This window comes from Phragmites australis, chromosome 18, assembly GCF_958298935.1.
Source record: "Phragmites australis chromosome 18, lpPhrAust1.1, whole genome shotgun sequence".
NCBI lineage: Eukaryota > Viridiplantae > Streptophyta > Magnoliopsida > Poales > Poaceae > Phragmites > Phragmites australis.
Genome location: NC_084938.1, coordinates 8,134,491 through 8,159,251, shown reverse-complemented (window position 1 = coordinate 8,159,251; position 24,761 = coordinate 8,134,491). Strand labels below are relative to the sequence as shown.

General features: G+C 41.3%; 1 protein-coding gene across 1 annotated transcript; it reads left to right on the top strand.

Moving 5' to 3' along the window:
* The first annotated feature begins 643 nt into the window (after nucleotides 1–643).
* LOC133899817 (noroxomaritidine synthase-like) lies at nucleotides 644–2,475 on the top strand. The gene has a single exon (XM_062340885.1). The coding sequence runs from the start codon at nucleotides 683–685 to the stop codon at nucleotides 2,219–2,221; it is 1,539 nt and encodes a 512-aa protein (XP_062196869.1). The 5' UTR covers nucleotides 644–682; the 3' UTR covers nucleotides 2,222–2,475.
* Nucleotides 2,476–24,761: the final 22,286 nt, after the last annotated feature.

Genomic DNA, 24,761 nt, shown 5'->3' with positions numbered 1-24,761 from the left:
CACATCATGTACATGCACACTATACTCACATATCTGTAAATGTGCACCTATCATAGGCCTATAAATAAAATTACTAAAACACTCACGTGTGTAAATTGTAGCATTAGAAATGTACCCCTAATGGTGGAAATGTACTCTCACACTAGCTTCCACCACCACGCTAGCTAAGAGGTGGTTCACCTGGTGAATGCATTTTAATAAGGTATCACAGCTAGCCAAATGTCATGTTTCCGACCCAAGGGAGCCTGTAAGTGAGGCGGGTGTTGATGTGTGTTATCCACCTTTCCTCGTTAGCTTAATTTTTTTTATCTATGTAGATCAATGCATTAGATGAAATTTTAATTATTACGGTAATAAAACATCCTGGTCAGTTCCAACTTCAATTCTGACATCGAGTGCAGGTACACCTTGTACTACATAAGAGGTTGACTAATGAAAGCTACTTAGAACAACCAACGCCTAACTTCCACATTTATACAATATGAAAGTAAATATATGTAAAATGGTTGCCATAAAAATAGTGAATTTCAAGAAACAGCCCATGCAAGAATTATACAGATGTTGATGGTTGCTTCCCTGTGCAGAAGAATCGAAGCCTCTCTATAAATTAACACATCCTACCTCTATTCATGTCCATGCAGCATACAGGCATAGCACATACACAGTGGTGATATTAGTAACAATGGTGTTCTCCTTGCCAGAACTACTCATCGCCACGATTGCGCTACTTGTATCATTGTTCTTGTACTACATCAAGTCAACGAGATCAAAGAACCCTTTGCTGCCCATAGACTGGCCAATAGTTGGAGTACTCCCTTCCTTCGTAGCCAACCTTCGCAACTTCCACGACTACCTCACCGTTGTCCTTGCTGCCTCTGGGGGTAACTTCAAGGCGCACGGTCCACGGGCAATCAACAACACGCGGTTCTTCATAACCAGTGATCCGGCGAATGTCCGGCACATCTTCACCACAAACCATGCAAACTACCCCAAGGGTGAGGAATTTGCAGAAATCTTCGATATTGTGCGTGGCACCATCTTAACCGATGATGGGGAGGCCTGCCGCAAGCACAGAGGGGAGATCCTGATCATCCTAAGCAACCCACAGATGCTTTCGTTGATGGCTAGTTGCTGCCAGGATAAGGTGGTGAATGGCCTCCTCCCCTTCTTGGCCCGTATGGCGAGCACCACAACTCCGTTCGACATACAGGGCTTGATCGCGAGGCTCGCGTTCGACCAAATTGCCACGCCAGTCTTCGGCGTGGACCCTGGCTGCCTATCCCCGGACATGCCATCCATGCACGCCGCAGCTGCCATGGACACGGTGATGGAGGTGGCCTTTATCCGCCACGTTACGTCGGCTTCTTTCTGGAAGGTGATGAGACGGCTAAGTATCGGTCCAGAGAGGAAGCTTGCTGCGGCGCACACACGACTCCATGGGTTCGTCACGGAGATGATGGAGAAGAGGAAAGCCAGGCGTGTCTATCTTGACGAGGAGCAAAACAAGGTGGCCTCCGTGGACATTCTTTCTTCAGTTATGACTGACCCGGAATGCAGCGACGAACTGCTGCGTAAGAAGCTCATCGTCTCCATGATCGCGGGGCGGGACACAGTTGGCACAACGCTGCCGTGGGTCTTCTATAACCTCGCAAACAACCCGGACGTTGTCTCTCGCATCCGAAAGGAATTGGCACCCATCGCATCACGCAAAGGCGGCGCTGTCGTCTCCAAAGACACGATGGTTGTCTTTGAGCCGAAGGAGACAAAATCCCTGGTCTACCTTGAAGCCACCTTGTTTGAGTCCCTCAGGCTCTACCCGCCAGTCCCGTTCGAGCGCAAGGCAGTGCTGGCCGATGATGTGCTGCCAAGCGGTCACGAGGTGCACTGCGGCGAAACCATCCTGATCTCCATCTATGCCATGGGTAGAATGGAGAGCGTGTGGGGCAAGGATTGCCATGAGTACAAACCGGAGAGGTGGCTCTCCGAGGACGGCGCCAAGCTGCGGCATGTGCCGTCTCACAAATTTTTGGCGTTTAACTCAGGGCCGAGGATGTGCCTCGGTAAGGACATCGCAATCATGCAGATGAAGACCGTCGTTGCCGCGGTGGTGTGGAACTTTGATGTGGAGGTGTTGGAAGGGCAGCGTGTCGAGCCAAAGTTGTCGTTCCTTCTACAGATGAAGAACGGCCTCATGGTGATGGTCAATAAGAGGGAGGAATGAAACATGCTATGAGGTAGATACTATACTAAGTGGAATAAGATTGGTGCAGCCGTGCAGTACAAGTATGGACATGTGAGATGTGACCGACAGAAAAAATTGGGTCGTTGGGTGTATATTTTGATCTATCTATCGGTGATTTTCCTCTTACACATCAGCACTATTTATCACTGTTGGTCCAAACAAACTGGGCGTACGATCAAATCCAAACATGTATTATCATATATATACTCTCTCCTGTTATAAACATTTATCATTGTGACTAATACCAATCAATCTTTTAAAACTTTGATTGTTAATAGCTTTTAAAATATTTAGTTTAAAAACATGAAAATCACACGGGTAGATTTATCTTGAAAAATACTTTCATAATATTATATTTTTATTAAATATTATAACTATATTTTAATAGAAAATAATAATTAAAGTTGTACGTCGAAGACTATAAGAAGTAAAAAACGATATGCATTTATGACCAAAGAGAGTATGTAAGGATATAGCATTGCAGATGAATAGGCATACGGAAACCCTGGATCATGACAGAAAACTGCACAAGTGTGTATTGTTCTTAATCGTGAAGAAAGTATAAATTTGTATTGATATAAAGATATCTTTTGTTTTAGCAGCTATGGGACTACCACTTTATGTTTCTGAAATCCCGATTCCCAAACATGCATGTATAGTTCACAAAAATAACAATCCTGCATTGAACATAGAAGGTTGCATAAACGAGAGAGTATTAGATTACTCTGGTTAGTATTATGCACGTTAATTGAGTGTCACATAGGATTTTTTTTGCTCATACTACAACAGAACAGTACATTACTGTCGGCTCCAAAATCCCCTTCATTGCCAGTTTTAGAGTCGGTAGTGGGTAACAGACAGTGATAGTCAGGAACTATCACTATTGGCTCTGTAGACTGGCAGTGAAAGGGGTTATCACTACCGGCTAAAAGATTCGGTCAGCAGTGATTCCCTGAGTATCACTAGCTGGCAGGAAGCTTTCAGCCGGCAGTGTTATGCCTCACTCCTTCTACTCCGGTCCTACCCTCCCTCTTTGTCCTCTCTGTCCTCCCTCTCTCTCCTTGATCTCTCCGTCTCTCTCCCATTTAATACATGCATATAATGAGACATATGTAATGTAAATCAATAATGAAGGCACTTTCATTAATACATAGTAATTTATGTTACACATATATACATAATAGTTCTCACAAATCACCACCCGAAAAGTCAGTCGAGTTGAGCCAGTCCAGTATCCATCTACCTCTCCCCCGATGAGGACCGCATATCCGCATGGACAACTAATGGCGTGTATACGTGCGGTGACACGGGGGGCCAATTGTGGTGGAACGGAGGACCTGGCCACGCCTAATCGATCGCAGCGTCGTCTAAGCTCCAGACTCGCCGACGTGTCAAAGACATCAAAGTCTGGCTCCTTAACGCTAGAACAGTTTGAGCATTCAGCCTCCTCCGCAACGCACTGACAGGCCACCCTCTTATCATCCTCCTCCTGGGCACGCTTACGGAACACTTACGGGCCAGCCTCTCATCCTCCTCCTCTTGGACGCATTGACGGGCCACTGCTTCTTGCTCCTCCTTTGCATCATCATTGAAAGACCATTCTGTCGAAGAGTCATCCGACGGTACCAACTCCGAAATATACCTTCATTAATACATAGTGATTCATATCCTATATTAATACATAGTAATTAATATCCTTCATTAAAATGGTGTCATTTGGCGATGTATAAGTCGTCTAACCCTCTAGTAGACTTCCTCCTTATCGTATACTCTGCACTAGAAGGTACGGTGTAATTTGAAGATTTTTCACTGGTCGACGGCACGATCGGTTCATGAAACTCGCTGTTTGGGTTGATAACATGTTCCATAAAGAACCCGGTGATCTATTCTTGAAGGGCATTTATTTCTACAGGTTGTAACTCTTTTGTGCATAGTTTGGAGCCCTGAGTTTGAAGAATCGAAGGAATTAGTCCTTGAATATGTGTACAAATTGAAAAGAAGGCATCGATATGTTATTTTATACCTCAAGATCATTGAACTTGACAGCGTCTTTGTCCGGGCTGGATCCATGCATGAAAGTTAGAACATAAACCGCACAGAGATTCTTGATGGGTGGTTGCCTCATACACTTCAAGAGGAAATGATGCGTGAGTAGAAGAAGTTGAAGCTTTTTATTCAAAAGGAAATGCAAGATATGAAAATTCCATGTGTACCGGAAAGTCGGTTTTTACATTATACACCTTCCTGAATGGAAAGTGAATAAGACTTTTTTTTACGGTATCTTGTGTACGCCCTGTACGTGAATATGAATACCAATTAAACTTAGATGCAATTATCGAGACAATGAAATGATCAAATTTACCTATTTAGCATGTCGATGAGGTTTTGGTAACTCGTCTGAGCTCTTTTTTGTGATTCCAAGACAATGATCTTGCTCAAGTCTGGGTGGATGACAACGAGGATCCAATGAAAGCTACAGGAATATTATGTCAGCATAACAAATTAGTATTAGAATCGAGTCGCCCATAAAAGCAGAATGCCCTGGCGTGTAAGAACGTACTCATAGCTGTAGGGTAAGAGTATAAATTTCTTGTATTGGTGGTGAAGCAGACACTTCAATATGTACTTCTCGGTGAAGTCTGGACTCTCCCTTACAAGCGTCTGGTTCACAAGCCCAGGATCGACGAATCCTACTTTACGATCAAATTGTTGTCTGCATATGCAGTTCTCTATTCTATGAAATAGAGAAGTTAGCCATGCAATTTCAAGGTACAAGATCATATAATGTGATTTATATGCATAAGTCACTTGCAGAGTCCACGCTCTGACTATAGCCACGTCGAGGGCATCTTCCTTGTATAGTTCATACAAGTCCTTAAAATAAACCTAGAACGAGCCATCCCCGTTGAGGAAATATTCATCTGTGTATCTTACAGGGAACGCCTGCAAACCCTACCTGGATTGCTCCAAGTACCACTGATATAATCACGCATTTGAGTTGTAAGGTTTCTTTCAATACCTAGTTTGACCAAAGGTTTGGTCAACTCAAACGGCCATGTAACATAAAACTTTCCAATATCCGCCCCCATACTAAGTCATGCTAGTTCTTCTGCTGATAGTCCAGAAGTAGCCAGGAAGTCCCCAATACTTGGAGCATCCTGAACGATTGGAGCTGATTTGCTCTTGGCTTGATTCTTACTGATATGTTCGTAGTCACTCGACGGCTTACTTGAAGCCACCCTCATCTGTTTAGATTTGGTCATATTCATGAAAAAAATCCATGATATCTTCAGGCACAACATGCTTCGGTGGAGGTGGTGGAGGATGGAAATTAGTCGTTTCATTGGCATCCACAATCTTTTTGGTTTCCTCAGCAGTGAGTGAATAGACATCCTTGGGTTCTGCTAACTTCTTAGATGATGTCGTCTGCTTGGATGTTGCAGAACATGATCTTGTCTTTTGAGCTGATGGCTTGCTTGTTGAAGGTGCTGGCTTCTTGAGCGGTGGAATATTTTGAGGCAATGGCTGAGGAGGTGGACTTTCTTTGGGAGATGGCTGAGGAGAGGGAGATCTTCGAGGTGACGGTGGCTCGGGGCGTAATGGAGAGTAGAGATTCTCGGTAGCTATTCCTGGTGGAAATACTATGTAGGCCTTCTCCCACACGATGAATGTGTGCTTGTTCTCTCCTATAGTGTTCACCCCGTCTTATGTAGAGTAGTCCACCTCAACATGACGGTACTGGTCAACTGCCTCATCTACTTCAACCATGGTGTAGCCCTCCGGTATCGGATATCTGTGCAAATGTTCATGGGAGCTGTGGGGATAAGCCATGCCGGAAGCCACCTTGATGGTAATGTTCCTAGCACCAATTTGCAGTTCACACGGTATCCATGTTATGATGGGGTCCACAGGATAAGTGATGGGGTCAGCTCGCGGAACACCCGTGGATGCACAGCTACTCCGACGAGCACTAGGCTGGAGCGCACAAAATTAGAAGATGATGCATGCTGTTCCTGATCGCTCACAATGGCGGTCTGTTCACGCATGAGGGCTTGTTGTACCGCTTGTGCTATCTTTTCGTTTGTATGTTCCCTCTCAGCTTGTAGCGCTTATTCAAGCATTTGCATCATCCTAGCTTGTTCTGTCTCTCATTCTGCATCTCGCTCTACTTGGGATCTCTTTCGACTCTTGTAACTGTCGACGTCGCCTGGGAATCCATATTTCCAACCCATCACCCCAACGCCTCGTGTCCGACCACTGTGCTCCTTGTTTCCTAGGGCCAAGGTGAGCTCATCCCTATCCCTGTCTAGCATGAAAGAGCCTTGTGCAGACTACTCGTGGGCTTCCGCAAGCTTTTTTGTAAGAGTTTGTGTCACTTGCTGGTCTTTGGAGGTCGTAAAGTATAAGCTTCCATCAGACGAGTAAGAAGCACCCCTCCCAAGAAGGAAGCGTGTCGATCGATCGCTCCAGCCCTCCATCTCAGGCATGACACCTTTCTCTCATAGTTGATCTAGCTGTTGTTGCCACTGCTATTCTTTCCTCACGTACCCACGACTGCCGACTTTGTGGTTATAGAGGTTCTTCTTTGAGTTTGCTTTATTCACTGCACTCAACCTTGTGCTTCTTCCAATGACTTGTACTCCGCAAAGGCTTACAATGATCTTCTAGTTGCGGCCACTTGTGGAAATCTGGCATTGTACCTTTCTGCACATATGTTTTGTTTAGTGTGCCCTTCCAGTTCTTAAATGAAATGCCCATGATCATTAGCGTCTTACGCTTAACTACTTCCATATTTGTCCCTTCAGGGAAGTCAAACTTCTCTAATATCTTGGGCCAAAAGATATCGTTTTTGATCGAATCGTGAACCATGTGTGGATCACCTCATTCTCCAGCCCACAATCTGTATGTGATGAGCACGTGATCCTTAACAGCAATCCCACATATTGACTTCTATGGCCCCAGAACTCTCTTAGGTGCAGTTGGCTCCCCTGCTGGTGAGACCTCCGTGACCACAAATCGTCCCATAGGTATTTTCGAGGGACCTCGAACATGATGCGGCTCCTGGGATTGCTTATTGTCGTGACCCTTCAGAGCATCAAGCATCTGAGCATAACTGAAAAACCTATTAGGAACCTATACGATAACATGTAGAACAGATGCATTTATCTACTTATGAATTACCTCATCGCCTCCACATGTGTACGTTTCTTCCAGGTTGAGGTAGTGGCTAGGGCTACCTTCTTTAATATTTGGGGGTGGTAGTACACCTCCTTCTGGAACCTAGGCCGGATTGGTGGTTGGTGGTGCCATTCCTTCCTGAAAGTTCTACATACGATGATGACAAGTGGTTGAGTAGTCTACATATAGAGAGCTGAGAAAGGAGGGAGATAGAGATAAAGCCGATGAGGGAGGGATGGAGGCTGTCAAAAGAGTGAGATAACTATGAAGGAGTCGATAGATAGAATGCATACATATACAATATTGTAATTGAGTACGTTAGAACCACATTTAACAAAAAAAAATCACATCTAACGTAGCAAAATAGGCATAAAAGTACTAACAATACACATTGATCTTATAGGTCACATCATCTCACATATCAAAATAATGATGATTACAACCAGACCTAGGATTATGACATCTTTATACGTGAAATCAAACTTCTTCTTATTTTCGAAGTTAGCCAATTTTAGCTCGGCTTGAATGACGTGACTGTTCTATGCCACAATAGCTTCATGTTTGGACTTGTATCCTTTGTAACATGCTCCTAATTGGAGAACACTCCACTTAGCCGGCCACGATGGACAACATACCATGTCATAGCAGTCCTAAATTTCAGATAATAGGCATAAATGATATACTGGGCAGTGCTTTTCATATAAACTCATCATGATAGTGCATTGATCAGTACTAAAATAAGCATAGCATCAGTATCTATACATTAGGGTGTGTAAGAAGAAAAGCAATAAACAAAAACAAAAATCAGTCACCAACATCATATGCAACCACCATCCAATAAAGAGTCAATTCTTTGAGTGATCTGCATCAGATTATGGAGATAATTATATACGACTGCAAGCTCGACTGGGATAGTGAAAAAACATGCATGGTGCATGTGTAATAACCATCCCAGTCGAGCTTTACAGTCATATGTATGGTAAATAATTCTCCAATTTCATCATTTGTAAAAAAAAAAGTAAAACAAGTATGAAAATAGTGCAATTTTTAATACAACACATAACAAGAGTTGAATTATGCTAGGGCTGAACAACATACCATGTCATAGTAGTCATAAATTTCAGAGAATATGTAAAAATGATATACTATACAAACCACACTAACACCAAAAAAATGTTATGAAAAGATAGTGTTCATGTTACATTACAGCACAGTGGCTCAAGCAAATGCCTTATTAGGACTTCAGTACTGATTACCCGTTCGGAAAGGAAGCAAATGGCCTTATAGGACTTCAGTACTCAAGAAGAATGCTAGCTTTATCTCCAAATAGGTAATCAGTACTAAAGTCCTAGAAGTAATAAAGAAATACGGCCTTGAGCCATATCATCATCGCCACTATTTTATTGTATTTCAAAAGAAATGTTTGCTTCTCCATAGAGAGCATGTCCTTATTAGGACTTCGATAGTTTGCACCAATATCCTCCATTATCTTATCATATCTATGTACAGAAACTGACACCTCTTGTAAATAACATTTGAGCTTAACTAGAAAAGTCAAGCTCCAATTGCTTGAAACACAGAAAACAAATAAATCTTTCCCAAGGAATAATTAGGTTGCATAGCACTACCAAAGAAATCCAAACAGGATAAAGACAAGCTTGGTAACTCAAATACTTGTGCCTAGCACAACTCCTTGTCAGTAATTATATATCTACATGCCATTCTCACTGCATTTTGAAACAAATAAAACATACAAATCAATAAACTAGAGAAGAATCGACACAACTCGCCAGAGGGCACATGAGGGAAGGGGAAAAAAAAATTAAGTATCAGAGGGCGCGGGCGTCGAGCCATTTTATCGGGGAGGGCTTTCACCGCCTGCTCAATATGCCCACCGGCAGTGAAAGGGTACCTTCACTGCCGGCTCAAGAGGATGACCGGCAGTGAAACTACTTCCACTGTCGGCTCAATAAATCTACTGGCAGTGAAAGTAGTTTCACTGCCGGCCCAATATATCCACCGACAGTGAAACCTCTTTCATTGCTGGTGCCACAAGGTGCAAAAAAATTGTTTTAGTTTCACGCACACGCATAGAGAATCGAACCCACAACCTGCACCAAGTAAGACCGAACAAACCGCTGTGCTACTCAAGAGTTTTATATTGAGTTTGTACCGTCTATATTAATTAACATTTTATTGACCTAAAATCCTAATACATATTTATTTAATTTTGAACTTGTTATATACCGAAATTAAGTTTTGTATATACCTAAATTTTGTGGTTCAATTTTCTAATTCAATAAAAAATTAAAATAAACATGTTCATACCTAAGTTTCTATATTAGGGCTGAAGAGAACGACTGGCAGTGAAACTACTTTCATTGCCGGCTTAATAAATCCACTGGTAATGAAAGTAATTTCACTACCGGCCTAATATGTCCACCGGCAGCGAAACACTTTTCATGTTGGTACCGTGGGTGCAAAAAATTTGTTTTAGTTTCACACGCGCGGAGAAATTGAAGCTTCCATAACAAAAGTGAGGTATAATTAAAAAAATATAATTGGAGCTTCCTATATATCTTAATTTCATCGATAAATATTTAAATCATTAAAAATTGCTAATTCATTATTAAAAATAAAAAATTAATATGCTCAATTATAAAGACATCTTCCACCATCGCCACTACAAATTGAAGCTTCCATAACAAAAGTGAGGTATAATTGCATCTAAAACAAATTCATACATAGTAATGAATACAATTTAGCTACTTTATCTTAACTATTTTCCCTTCATTATGATTACGGCGTACATAGGGAGGTTCGTATATGTCTTCCATGGGACCTAGGTCGACATCCTCTTCAAAAGTAGTAGCGCATCGAATTTATTGTAGTCATCCTCGTCAATAACATTCTCTACTCTGACAATCCATCTTTTTCCTTGAAGAACCACGTGGCGCTCCTCCTTGTTAGCCGGGTCCGGGTCCTTTACATAGAAGACTTGCATAACATCATTCGCAACTACGAATAGTTCTTCCCTATATCCAACAAGTTTTTGGTCCACTGTAGTCATAAGTACTTGTCGACCTTCACACCCCCTGGGAGTTTGACCCATTGGCACCGAAAAAGAGGAACCTTTAACACTCCATAGTCGAGCTCCTATATCGCCTCTATGAATACATAGTAGGTCTCCCTATTTTCATTACAGTTGTAGGCATCTATATGGACACTGCTATTTTGCAGTTGTAGGCATCTATACATAATAGGGCTATTACCCCACGGGGGGCCTAAACCTGGATAACTCTGGAGTTCTTGAGTAACAAACACACACACATTCTACAGGCACACCCGGAATGCCGATCACACACCCACTGTCCAGCATACCCCAGAATCATTGTCAGGGACACCCTCGATATAAGGCAATTAAGAACAAGATTAGAGAGTGATTAGTGCTAATAGACCTAGAGAGAGTTGTTGCTAGGTGTTGCTGCCTAGAGAGTGGATCAAGGAGTGATCCTAGAGTATACCAAGTGGTACGTGGCACCTTAGAGTCTTGGTGACTCACCGGCACCATGAGCCTTGGTGGCTCATGCTTGTTGACCCTCCAACTTGGTGTCGAGCGGTGGTAAGAAACTTGTACGGGGATATGGAGATCCTTGCCTTGGTGGCTCAAGCTCCGTAGTGAAGATGGTGGCAAGTGACAAAAAAAGGGCTAACGGTGAGACCTTGCTTTGGTGGTTTGGCTCAAGAGCCGTGACCAGAACAGTCTTGGCGACTGGGAGCATATCCTTGGTGGAGCTCCAACGTGGACTAGGGGTGGCATTCATGCTATTGATACTATGGGATAAAAATCCCTTATACCGAGTTTGCTCTCTCTACCTTATTTATGTTTCTGCATTTATATACTTGCAATTTACCTTTCTAGAGTAGGTTGCAAACCTTTTGAATGGTAGAGTAGACATACTAGATAAACCTAGAGCATATTTAGATAGAAATTGATATAAGTTTATCTTATAAAGTTTTTGGAGATGAATAGTTTTAAATTTCCTGATTCACCCCCCTCTTAGGATGCCACCGATCCTTAGAAGTGGTATCGAAGACTCGTGCTCTTGATAGGTTTAACTGACTAGAGTTGTGACGTCTGGGGTTAAGATGGATACCCATGATGCTTCATATTTTGACGACACTTACTTCCCCAGTTGGAAAATTCTAATGTCTTGTTATTTGCAAGCTAAGGGTTTAGATGTTTAGAGAGTTACCGAAGAAATGATGAGACTTCATGTCACAAACAAGGAGGGGTAATTAGATGCATTGGCGGCTAGTATCATTTTATCATCTCTATACACAGATGCTTTCAATAGAGTTTATTCTCTCACTGATGCATATGATATTTGGACTAATGTCATTGAAATATATGAAGGCATAAAGGATGTGCGTAATGAGAAATATCATGTGATAGTCACTAAGCTCAATAGCATCAAACAACTTCCCCATGAAAGTGCTAATGATATATATTCATGTTTGAATATTCTTGTTAATGAGATTAATGGCTATGTTTGACGCCAATTGAAGATGATCAAGTGGTGAGAAGGATACTTTGAGCTCTTCTTTCAAAGTACAAGTTAATAGTCTCCATCATCTACAACAATGATATTAAGAAGATAACTCCAAGTCAAGTGCTCGGCAAGATCACCACCCATGAGATGACCATGAATATGGGGGTTGAAGCTTCTTCCTCATCTGGCACTAAGAACTTTGCCCTCACAAGCAAGCAAGCTTCGTGCCTACACATGAAGGCAAAGATGAGGAGGCAAGAGCATGAGTCAAGCTCAAGCAAAAATGATGGTGATGAAAATGAGAGAGCTATGAAGAAGATTAGAAAAAGCACCTCAAGTGATGAAGATATTGATCCCAAGGTCTCCAAGCTCATCTCACAAGTGGAAAAGAACCTCAAGAGGATCAACGCCAAGATTGATTATCCAATATCCATGGAGAACTTGGTCAACACAATTGATCATATCAAGAAGGAGAAGAAGACCAAGAACAAGAGGGAGACAAGGGGAAGAGGCAAAGCATTCACAAGCATAGGAAGATAGGTGAGTGAAGATGATTCAAGCTCAAGTGATGAGAGCTTCACCACCCGCTCCTCCAAGAGAAGCTCTTCCTCAAGGTCGTCATCATGAAAGTCGTCACGTATGTCATCTCATAAGTGTCTTATGGCCAAAGGTATGGAAAACGATGTAAGTAATGATGAATCCAATGAGGATTCACTCTCTGAAGAAGAACACCTTGATTTGAGCAATGAGCAACAAAGGGCCTTAAAGAAACAAGCTAAAGAACTTTAAAAATTCAATGCCCTTAATGATATTTATGCTACATTTGTTTCTAATTATAAATAATTATTGAGCAAATTCAAATTGCTAAATAAGGAGCATGAATAGCTTAAGGCAAAATTTGAGTGCATTGAATCTCAACCTAAGGTCCCTTTGAAACAATTTACCTCTCTCTTTAATTTCAATCCTAATGCCAATGCTTCTACTCCTTGTGATGATTTAATTGATTTACCTAGCTCATCCTTTACAATGGGACATCTATTGAGAATGTTGTTGTAGATTCATCTAATGATCTCATTGCACAAGAGGATCATGAGCTCAAGCAAGAAGTAGAGAGGCTCAAGAAGGACTTGTCAATATTAAAGGGCCAAGAACATGTCCAACCTCCTCGAGATAACCGTGATAACATGGTGAACAAGCTTGCGGAGGGGTCCACCATGAAATGCTTTAAGTGCCATCAAGAATGCCACAAATCCTTTCAATGCAAGCAAGTCAAAAGGGAGACCAAGTAGAAGAAGAAGATGACGAACCTCTCCAACAAAACCTCCAACCTCTACACCAAGCTCAAGTACAAGATCAAGACCAAGAGCAACCACTAAAAGCTCAAGAAGAAGAATAATGGCAAAGTAGTTGCACACATGATTGGGAGAAAGGACCGAGGTGAAACCAATCTATTTGGGTACCAAAGGAAGTCATCACCAACATGAAACGCCCCCATTCGGTTTAGGGTCCAAAAAAGACTTGAAGTCCACATGTCGGCATTGGGGACTTGTAGACTTGGCCCATAAGATGTAGTGAAGATTCAAGTAAAGAATGCAAGTATACAAGATTGGGCATATTGATTAAGTTCTTAATCAGCATATACTCAAATCCCTATTCAAAACTAAAAGAGGTAATGGTAGCTACATTTGTGTTAATGCATTTTATTTTGCATCTAGTACCTTTGCCTTGTGTAGGATTGCATATGCATATTCTATTTTCTTACAATGACTAGTGTAGGTTTTTCATATGGTAAGTTGCTTGTATTTCTTTCTAACCTATGAGCAACTTACATGATTTATTAGTTGTAGGTTCTTTACATATCATATTTCTACAATTGGTATCATTTATGTGCCATGAGTCCAATCTATAGGATAAACCTTCATTGTTGTCAAAAACAAGTTCATGTCTCTTGCAAGTATTCAACACTTTTATGCACACATTTAGCTGGAGCATATCCTATGGATTGTGATTTTGACACTAACATGTGTTACAATTGATATCTTTTGTACTTTCATGGAATAACCTACATATTCTCAGAGGTATGCAATGCTTATTCATCAATTGGTATCATTATCAATTCATTCGTACATAATACGGCTTAAACTTCATATCTCTTCATATTGTCTAAGTTGTGCATATGTTTCACGCTTATCATATGTATGCATATATATATAGGGGGAGTTTAGACTATATTATGTGATTTTCATGAATTGTGATCCATGTGTTTTCATTTCAAATGGTATCCATATAGCTCATTTCAACTCAATTGGTATCATATCTTTGAATTGAATCCCTACAATTGGTATCATTTTATTGGATCATATTTTATGAAGATCTCTCCTATTTGCTCTAAGGTTTTTCCTTTAGTTTAACATGTGTTTATAGCCCTTTTGAGATTGTTGACAAAGGGGGAGAATTTTGACGACCAAAATAAGTTCAAGTTATATGAAGCAAGGTGGCATGCCTAGGGGAATAACAAGCAAGGAAGCAAAATACCTAGGGATGCCAAGGTCGACAAATGGGGAGAAGAAGCAATGAGCACTTGCATAGGTCAGTCAAGGGAGATAGTGGCGATGGAGCAAGGAGAGAGAATTATCTTCATAGCGACCACAAAAAAAGGGGGACAAAGTGAATGTAAGAACAAGGTATGACAAGATCGGATCTTTTCCTTACATTTGGTATCAATTGGTTGTTCTTACAATACATCCAAGCAAAGAGGTAAGGCCTTGTGTCCTTTGCAATTGGTATCATTTATGATTTGCCTCTTGCTTTGGTTGTGTTGTCATCAATCACAAAAAGGGGGAGATTGTAGGGAACATGACCCTCTTAGGGTATGTATGTGGTTTTAGTGACTAATGACAACATAGTCAATGGGATAAACATATTTATCAAGTATATACTTTAGTAGGTCTCATGGATGTAACAAAAGAGAAGTCACCGAAGCCGAGACAAAGAGAGGAATGAATTGAACTTATTCCATAAATTTTGATGTGATCAAATGGGATGAATTTCTATACAATCTTGTAGAGCTATTCACAAGCTATTCATAGAGTCCAATATCATCAAAATCGGAGTTCGGAGCGAAAAGTTATGCCCAAAATACATATTATTGTTTCTGCTGAAATTGTATACGCCGCATATTCCAACGCTCACAAAGAAAAATCTCCATCGTTCACAAGAATACTCCTGCATTCACAAAAAGTTTGCAGCAAAATCTAATAACATGCCGGATATTCTGGCGTTCACAAAATGAACACATCGGATCATTTTTTCCAGATGGGTTGCAAATGGCTCGGTTGGTATCATATGCACGTAAGATGTTCCGGTGTTCAAAGAGGACATCACGCCAGACCTTCTAGAGTTCACAAGAAAGAAAGTGGAGTTACAACTGCTTGTTCATAGAGAGTACACGTCGGATAGTCTGACGCTTGTAATGTTGCACATGTCGGACCTTCCGGTGAGTACAACGAAATGTAAGCATTGATGCAACGACTAGTATGCGGGGTTAAGGATATAAATACCCCTCCACTAGGTTATTTGAAGGTGTTGTAGTCCAGAGAAGCTCACATACAGTTGAGAATACATCCAAGCCACCAAAGTGCTTAAAGTTATCGTCCAAGGCAATTAAGCACAATATTAGAGAGTGATTAGTGCTAATAGGCCTAGAGAGAGTTGTTGCTAGGTGTTGCTGTCTAGAGAATAGATCAAGGAGTGATCCTAGAGTGTACAAAGTGGTACGTCAGCATCATGGAGTCTAGGTGACTTGTTAGCACTGTGAGCCTCTGTGGCTCATGCTTGTTGACCCTCCAACTTGGTGTAGAGCGGTGGCAAGAAGCTTATACGGGGATACGGAGACCCTTGCCTTGGTGGCTCAAGCTCCAAAGTGAAGACGGCAGCAAGTGATGGGAAGAGAGGCTAGCAATGAGACACCTTGGTGGCTTGGTGGCTTATCTAACTTGAGGTATTGCCTTGGTGGCTTGGTGGCTCAAGAGCCATGACTGAAAGAGTCTTGGCAACTGGGAGCATATCTTTGGTGGAGCTCCAATGTGGATTAGGGGTGGCATTCATGCCATCGATACCACAAGAAAAAAATCTCTTGTGCCGAGTTTGCTCTCTCTACCTTATTTACGTTTCCGCATTTACATACTTGCAATTTACCCTCCTAGAGTAGGTTGCAAACCTTTTGAACGGTAGAGTAGATATACTAAATAAACCTAGAGCATATTTGGATAGAAATTGATATAAGTTTATCTTGTAAAGTTTTTGGAGCTGAATAGTTTTAAATGTCCTAATTCACCCCCTCCTTCTTAGGACATCACTGATCCTTACAGCGCAGGCGGTGTAGGTCTCCACCTTCTCGATCTTCTTCAGCCCATGGCGCCAGAGAGGTGGCGGGTGGATGCTTTGTTGGGTTTTGGAGACAAAGAAAGGCAAGAGGCACACAAGAAAATGATGGGAGGAAAATGATGACAGAAGGAGTGAATGTTGTGTGGGCTTTCTGTCTCATTTTATATGAGGCGATGGCTCTTAGAACAGCTCCTCAACTGAAGCTATGGCATGACTCGATGTCACAATCTCGTGATTTACCGTTGCATCACAATTAATGCCCGGAGCATGCGGGAGTAGTTAGGGCAGTAACCCTGGGTAACTCAGTGCACTATGCCGCCTCATGCATGCGTTCTCCCAGTAACATCATGATTTTTTGTCAGGTATAATATTATCACCACCACCTGAAATCTCCGTTGTGATTATTCAACTTTCAAATCCGGCTAGCGACAACTCTTTTTCTGCTTGTCTTTTCGCAAGGTCGGGATAATATCTTTTTTGTGGTGAATCAGAAGTCCTACTCAGATGCAATTCCTTCTTGAGGACTTGCTTGAGAACTCAGAGGTGTTCAGAATCCGAAATAGATGAGCTAAGGATCCCAAGAACCCAGTTGGACGCGCCATCCTAATCGGGAACCCGAGTTCTACTCGATGATACGGTCGTATAAAATGCTTTTCTTTGCTAACCAAGTCTTTTGATATGTTGAAGTCTCATTCCACGTACTGGTGGGGGGCTTGACGATGAGTAGTATAGAAATACCACATTTGGACACCCTAGGATTTTCCGTTATTCTCAGGGCATATCTCTATCTCTGGAAAGAGAATCTCTAGATGTATGAAATTTGCCTGCAGGTACTTAGGATATCTCGTAAACAGGGAAGTCCCTATATATACAGAGCCAGGTGACCCTGTGGAGGAACAAGTGATTCAAGCCAAGCAAAGTCATTCAAGCCGGCAGAAGTTATGCACCTCAGAGCCTTCATGGTTTATATTTGTATTAGCAACTTGCTCTAACTACATTCAAGGGAGCCTATAACACCTTGATTTTTAGAATTTACAACTTTTTAAAATTTTTCAAGATTATTGAATAGCTTCACGAGTAGCATAGGTTTAAAACCTATTTTCTTAATCAATCAATCAAAATAGGTTATTCTTTTGTGTGCATTGAATGTTGACTTTTGTTAGGAGCCAGGTAATACATTAGAGTTCTTTTTCTTTTTCTTTCTATTTGGTGTTTTGAGTGAAAAATATTTTGAAAAGGTTTTTACAAAACTCAGTAGTAAATTAGTTAAGGATCTTCATGGTTGGAATTCAAAATCCTTGAATTCATCATCTATTCAATTCTTCGTCATACCTGATCCTTCTCTAGTTCAATTCAAATCTTATCCAAATCCTTATTTAAAGCTAATCTCTCATCTTTCTCAAATTCTATCCAAATCCAAATTTAAATTCCTTATCTGCTCATATTCTTGTTCAACCTCATTTTTTGTTTCTCTTAAATTCACACCAAGCTTAATTCAAATTCAAACCGTATTCAAATTTCTCTGCAAAAGTTTCTTTTCTAAAACCTTAGATATGTCTACGGTGCCATTAGATTCAATCCTATCCAAGCCCAAGCCCTTGGCCAGCACACAAGTCATCTAGAAAGCCCAACACAAAGGATCCACGAAATCTGTAAATTTTCACGGAGTCTTGGACAACCTCATCTTCCCATGAAGTTTTGAGGTTTAAATGGCCTTATATGCAAATCTTGACAATACTAAAGTTGTAGGCCTCATCGAGGGCTTCTATTTGAACCTATGGAAGTTCCCTTTTGGATAATGGAGCTAGGACTTATGGCCCCCGAAATCAGTGCTACGCAGATAAGTCTGAGTTCAAACAGTTTATCTCGTGATGCATTTTCTAAAATCAAGATAATGTTTTCAGAAGTTTCCATGAATAAAAAGTTGTAGATCTTTTCGAGGACTACAGTTTAGAGTCTAGAAACATCCACTTTGGAGTCCAGACAGTGAAGATATCATCCTCAGAATAGAGAGCTGCGAAAAAAGAAATCCTAACTGACTCAAACTCGAACCCGATTCGTATTCGGCTTTGACTCCACCTAAACCAACCACCCCTAGCCCTATAAATAGGAGTTGGACGCCCTCTCCTACCCCTATTCCACGCCCCCAAGCCCTAGATGTCGCTGTTGTCCTGTCCGTGCACCACCGTTCTCCAGAGCCACTGCCGCCGCCACCGCCTGTGATGTGCTATATCATCTTCTCCGTGAATCCTCCTTCCTCGATCATAGAAGAAAGGTGAGGACCCCTTCTTCTCGTCCCTTAGTACTGTTTTACCATCATACTAAGCCCCTCGCCAAGCTTTACTTCCGGCCAAAGCCCAATCTACGCTGCCACGATTGTCGTCGTCACAGACAGCCGTGCCATCACCGATTGGCATCGACGTTCCCTGTTGACCAGAGGTCCAATTGCCAAGCCCTTTCACCAGTGCATGACCCATGATGTTCCCCATGCCCTCACTAACCAAGTTGGCCAATAGAGCAGCCAAACCACCTGAATCAAGGTCGACATGCCCGATGTTCGGTTTCTGGATGCGTTCTGCGCACGTACCAGATTTGCATTTGCGTTCTCTGTCAATCAAAAAGCCGTATCGATGCACCAACCACATCATGGCGTGTCCCATTGAGTCTTCTATGTGACCCTAGGAGTCCATCCCTGTTTGTGCACCGACATGACCGAAACAGGATTACCAACCACAGCATGTCACAACCGTCACCCATCTCATCTCCACTGATCGTTCTTCCTCTCAGGGGATAATCTACCAAAACTAATGTGGTAGCATTGTGTCCCGGGATATATGAACATCTTTGTTCAAACGGTTTCTCAAATTTCATAGCCAATCTCCTGGAACACAAGCATCTTTGTTGCTGCATCTGTTCGCGGTCACCACCAAACCTAGCAGCAGTCATCGCTGTTTTGCTGCTACCTCGGATGACCCCTTCCAAAACCAACCATATCGTTGAGTGAGTCTTTCTACGTTCTACGCCATGCTACCCTCGTTTCACTGAAACGCCATCGAAGCTTGACATCGATGTCAGTGGCTACGCTCCCGATCACCATCTCCGACGAAACCCGAACCACCGCCGCTACACAGAGTCACCAGTGGCCAATCTCTGGCCATTTGATCCATCATAGGTGGTCGAGACTAGATCTCAGTGTATCCCTTCTTTAATCCAAGAAGGTATTTGCGTAGCATGCCAAGTCAGCACCACATTATTCTCCTTAGCCTAGTCAGCAAAGTCTGGTCTACCCTACACTTCTTGAATCTTGCACAATAATGTTGTCAAGCCTTACGCAGTGATTGTGCAATAAATCTTTTTCCCATAGGAAGATAGTTCTGGTAAATCAACATTTCCTTTTCAATCTAATCCATCTCCTGAACGCTGTTCTCTTTTCATTTTAACTCCAATTTAGACGATTCTTGCATCTAAATGTTTCTAAAATCATACCTATCCAACCATAGTGTTTTTAAAGTGTTTTAATGATGTTTGGTATGTTGTTCTTAGTGTTTTTCTTTGTGTTGTTTGTTGGTAGTTCTTGCGATTAGTCGATAACATTCCGGAGCAGTTCGAGGGACTTCAAGACCAAGATTTCGACAACACTGAGCTGCATTGGGTAAAAGGCAAGTGTCCTTGATCATCTTGAACCTATGTTTTAAATGTTTTGTTTTACAAAATTGCATGCAATGTCTATCAACTTGATGGGTAGTCACCTATGTTAGGGTTTACCTAGTTCTTTTTTTACACTCTTTGAAGCCTAAGTGGTAGTTTATATGAGTCTCTTGGGTAGAATTGCTTAGCCATACTTTTGGGATGTTGAGAAGTGTCATATACTTGATTAATGAACTTATGCAATAATAGTCGTTAATGTGTTAATGGTCTAGCAACATGGAACCATAGGTCTTGAGCAAAGTGGTTTTGATGGTTGTCTTGGTTATGTTGTTGGTTTAGTGTTTGCTCAAGTAACCTAAGTAAAGACCGGTTCGTGGAGCGACAACCCAAGAAGTAACATACCAACCACGAGGTTGATATGGGTAAGACGTGACATACTAGTTAGAGTTTATCCAGTGTGTGTTATGTCAGCACAAAAGGGGGCTTCTAGCTAGGAGTTAGACTCGCGTAAACCCTGGCTGTGAAACCTAGTGGACAGATGCATACTGGATTAGGCTCTAGTTAGTGAAAAATGTTATTCAGTGATTTTTTGGTGGTATACCACTAGCATGTGTTAAGTGTTTCGCGAACATGGCAATATAAAATTCACTAACTCGTGGAGAAAGCTAGACAACCTCTACAGAGTGTAAAAAGTGTTATAACAGCTGTGCTCGCGGTTATGAGAGACTTGAATCCTCACATGATTTGTGGGTTGTGGTTATGGGTTTGGTTGTGGTTTTGGTTATAGTACAGGGAGTACTAGACGGTTATGGTATGCAAGGTGGGGAGCCTTGTATGCTGGGTGTTGGACTGTATGGATTACATTCACTTAATAATTGTGCAATGCTTTTTGAGTCCAAATATCTTTTCATTACTCGTATTTACACAAATATAACATGTGTTAGACTATTCTTGTTGAAAGCCTACATATCATTATCTTTCCCATACTTGCCGAGCGTGTCATGTACTCACACTTGCTGTTTTCCCTACACCATACGATATGTATGGTGTTGCTCAATGAGTGAAGATGCTGAAGACTATCAATACGAGGTCATGACGTTCTAGGCACGTGTCTCCCAGTCGGTTGACTGCGGTGTTGTTGGGCACCAGTGCTTCTGTTCCGCTGCAAATATTTTCACAGAAGACAATATATGTCAACTGGTGTAAGAGTTTAACATTTATTTAATAAACGTATTGCTTTTGTTACTTCACCTATGACGTCCTTATGTGTGTTGAACATATCTAGTTTTGTTCGTTAAAACCGGGTGTGACAGAGCCCCTCAACTAGGTTTAGATCTATCTAAACTAGCCAAGCACCCCCTTGTAACAGTCCTAGGGATCAATAGAAGACAAACATGACGTAGGGCTATTATTCCAAGGGAGACATGAACATGTATAAAAATCCCTATGTGTACTGTTTTATTCGTCTACTCGATGTATCCCACATCTCTTCTACAAATTCGTAAGATCGGCGGTTCACCAATCGTCGACACAAGGCAAGGGAAAAGGTCGACCAATAAGTAAATTGCGAAGGGATCAAATGTGACTAACAACTTTAGCCATGAAGAAGACAACAATCCTATTAATGAAAGAAACTAAAGGAGGAGAAAAGGAGGAATATTAGTTACACTCACATGATGGTCCAGTGCTAAAGAAGTTGTGCTCACAAGAACTTCCGATGTCCGCAGTTTTATGGGCCTGAGGAGCAACAGCTAGTTTTTTTGTGTTGGAACTATAAATACTCCACCACTCTAGAGCAGACACATACACTTGAGAGGTGTTCTCACCACTAAAGTTGGCCACACTGAAGATGGGGACAATTACCACAAGATTAAGGACTTGATTAGTGCTAGTTTTGCCTAGTGTGCATCTAACTATGTGATTAGCCGAGGGTTGGATCAAGTGAGTGATCCACACATGCTACTCTTGTTGCTTGCCCCCACCTAGACGGCTTGGCGGTGTTCGTGTCTTGCAAGACCCTCCAAAGACGTTGTGAAGCGGCCACAAGCTTTGTTAGTTGTTGGAGTGCACCGTGCTGGTGTGGCAAAGCACTACTATAGAGAAAACAATAGTGAGCATCTGGGAGAGGCTAAGTAAGGGACTTGCCGGCATGTGGAGAGCTGTAATGGCTATTCACAGATTTAGCCAACCGAGGAGTTTGACCCTTGTGAGAGGCTCCAACGTGGACTAGGTGTGAGCGACAACTCATTGATAAAATGGGAAAAATCATCTTGCTGAGTTTGCATTCTCTCTACCTTTTACATTCCGCACTTACTTCTTGCACCTACTATTATGTATTTATCTTTCCTAGAATTGCCATGTGTAGTTTATAGGATTGGTTTCTAGGGTACAAAATTTATTGCAATAGAGTAGAATTACTGGATAAACCTATATCACATTTAGATAGAAATTGATTTAGGTGTATCATATTGAAATTGAGCCTTAATTTTAAATGAACATGATTTACCCCCTCTTAGGGCATCACCAATCCTTACAAAAATCCATGAGCAATACTATTTCTTAGTTTTACCCTATCCTTTTCCACTTATTGATCTTGTGCAATACAAGCTCGTACAATTCTCCATGAGGGTTATATGGGATATCGGTTGGAATATCTCAACAGTGCTAGATGGTAGTTCTAGTCTTTGCTACCTATCTCTAGAAGGTTCTTCCATGGACTCATCCATATAATGGATGTACCATTGTAGAGCACAACCAGTCCATGATTTGGCATAGTTGGGATTATACTATTTTGCTAAAGTCTTCTATGACCACCATTGTCCAATTTCTCCAAAGAATTATGTAAGGATACAATGGCCATCATACATGTTGAAATGTTGATACAATACATGTCATTGGATTTCACGAACACAAGAAGGCATTTTGAATAATTTCATGAGGCATACTAGTGTCCTTTGTGCTGGAATGCACATACAATCTTTATCCCTTTGTTAGAACCGTCCAAATAGTTCTTGATTTAATTGAGCAGGTCGGCTGTCCATTTAGATGAGAATCAACATGTAGAAGATTGCAAGGGGGTCGTGGCTAGCCTATATGGGACCTACAACTAGTCGAAGTCTCTTTGTGCATTGTCTGGCAATGTAGATTGCAATTGCGTTTCTGATTACGTCTAGATGACTCTGGTCCTCCCCTCTGCAAGGTCCCTCGACTCCATATATAGGAGGGTGTCGTGAAGCATCTGGACTCCTTTATGAATAGGATTTTGTCATCCTTAAACCTAGGGATAAACTTTGTTGTTTAAGAGATATCTTGATACCTAAGGGAGGTTTCCATACGTTCAGAGATTCCCTTCCTAAATACAACCATATGCTCTGGGTCCATCACTCTACATATTGTATATAGTTGATTTATACTACTCATTGTTAGTTCTGAAATTTAAACAAGAGAGCTTACTAGAACAAGTTCAATAAGATATCAAATGGACTTAACATATCGCTAGGTATTAAAGTTGTATAGCAAGTTTAATCTTAGCATTTTAGCATCGACATTGCAGTGGAAGGATTTGCAAAAGTAAACAAAAGACTGGTGGCACATTTCCCATAAGCACCACCAGGGTTAGTAGTTGTATAGCAAGCACCTTACTGCACCCAGTAGGGTACTAGCAATTGGGTCCTACCGAACTCAATCTAGATAACTACAATCCAAAATATGCATCTACGACATACAAGAATAATAGCAATTTACCACCATCATATTCACATAATAAAAGATAGACATGCATAGTTGTTTGCCTTGAGTTTCAGTTGCTTCACCATTAAATGCCACCTCGGGCTGCATGTTGCTCTCTGGTTCGTAAAGTGTTTTCATAATGAATATGAATGAAATTGCTATGAGAATACTCAAAAATGCATACAAATTTGTGGGGATGTTGTGCACTGAGTAATGAACACAACAAAACAAGAATTGCTGAATTTGGATTTCATATGCTCACGTTATTAATGTGTTTAGTGCATGCAGCTCTGTCCAAAAAGTCAGCTTGTTGTTTTTGTGTCTTTAAGAAGCGTGCACCTCAAATATAACCTCATGTTAAGGAAGCACTTCAAATGCTAACCATTATTTATTCTGTGTAGGTTATAACTAAAGAAGATTTTTAGAGGCGACCTCATGTTATTTGGATTTGTATTAATTTCTGTAGGAATTTTACAAGTTTAAATGGCTTCTCTTATCATTGCATGCATAAAGCATGTTAACAAGCAATTTCAGGTGAAAAAGTATGATTACTAGACATAGAAAAACATAAGGAACCTAATATAATTAATTTCATCAATTTTGACCTTTCATTGTTTAATTATAAATTTATCAATTTGCAGCATATTTAATCAATTTCATAAATTCCAGTAACATATTTCAAAGGTGACAGTATTTTTAACAAGTAGATAATATCAGTACAAAGCTAACAAAGTTTGTTTCATAATTGTAGGAGCTACATTCCATTTCTTATGGACTTTACAATACTTCAACCAATTTAATAGTTGAACAATAACCATTTCTTAAGTTCTGGATTTTGCCGAAAACCCTAAATATCCTAATTCCTTACTAAACGTACGTGGACCTAGCCACACTCCGGATCTGTGGGACCAGGGCCCGTGCGCAACAAGTCAACAAAGTTGACTCTGGTCAATGGCGGCCGAAGGCGGAAGACGATATTGCCGGCATCGATTCCGGCGGTGGATCCAGCCGAGATCAGCACCAAC

Excerpts from the sequence above, each read along its gene's own strand:
- LOC133899817 (XM_062340885.1), top strand. The coding sequence starts at position 683 with ATGGTGTTCTCCTTGCCAGAACTACTCATCGCCACGATTGCGCTACTT.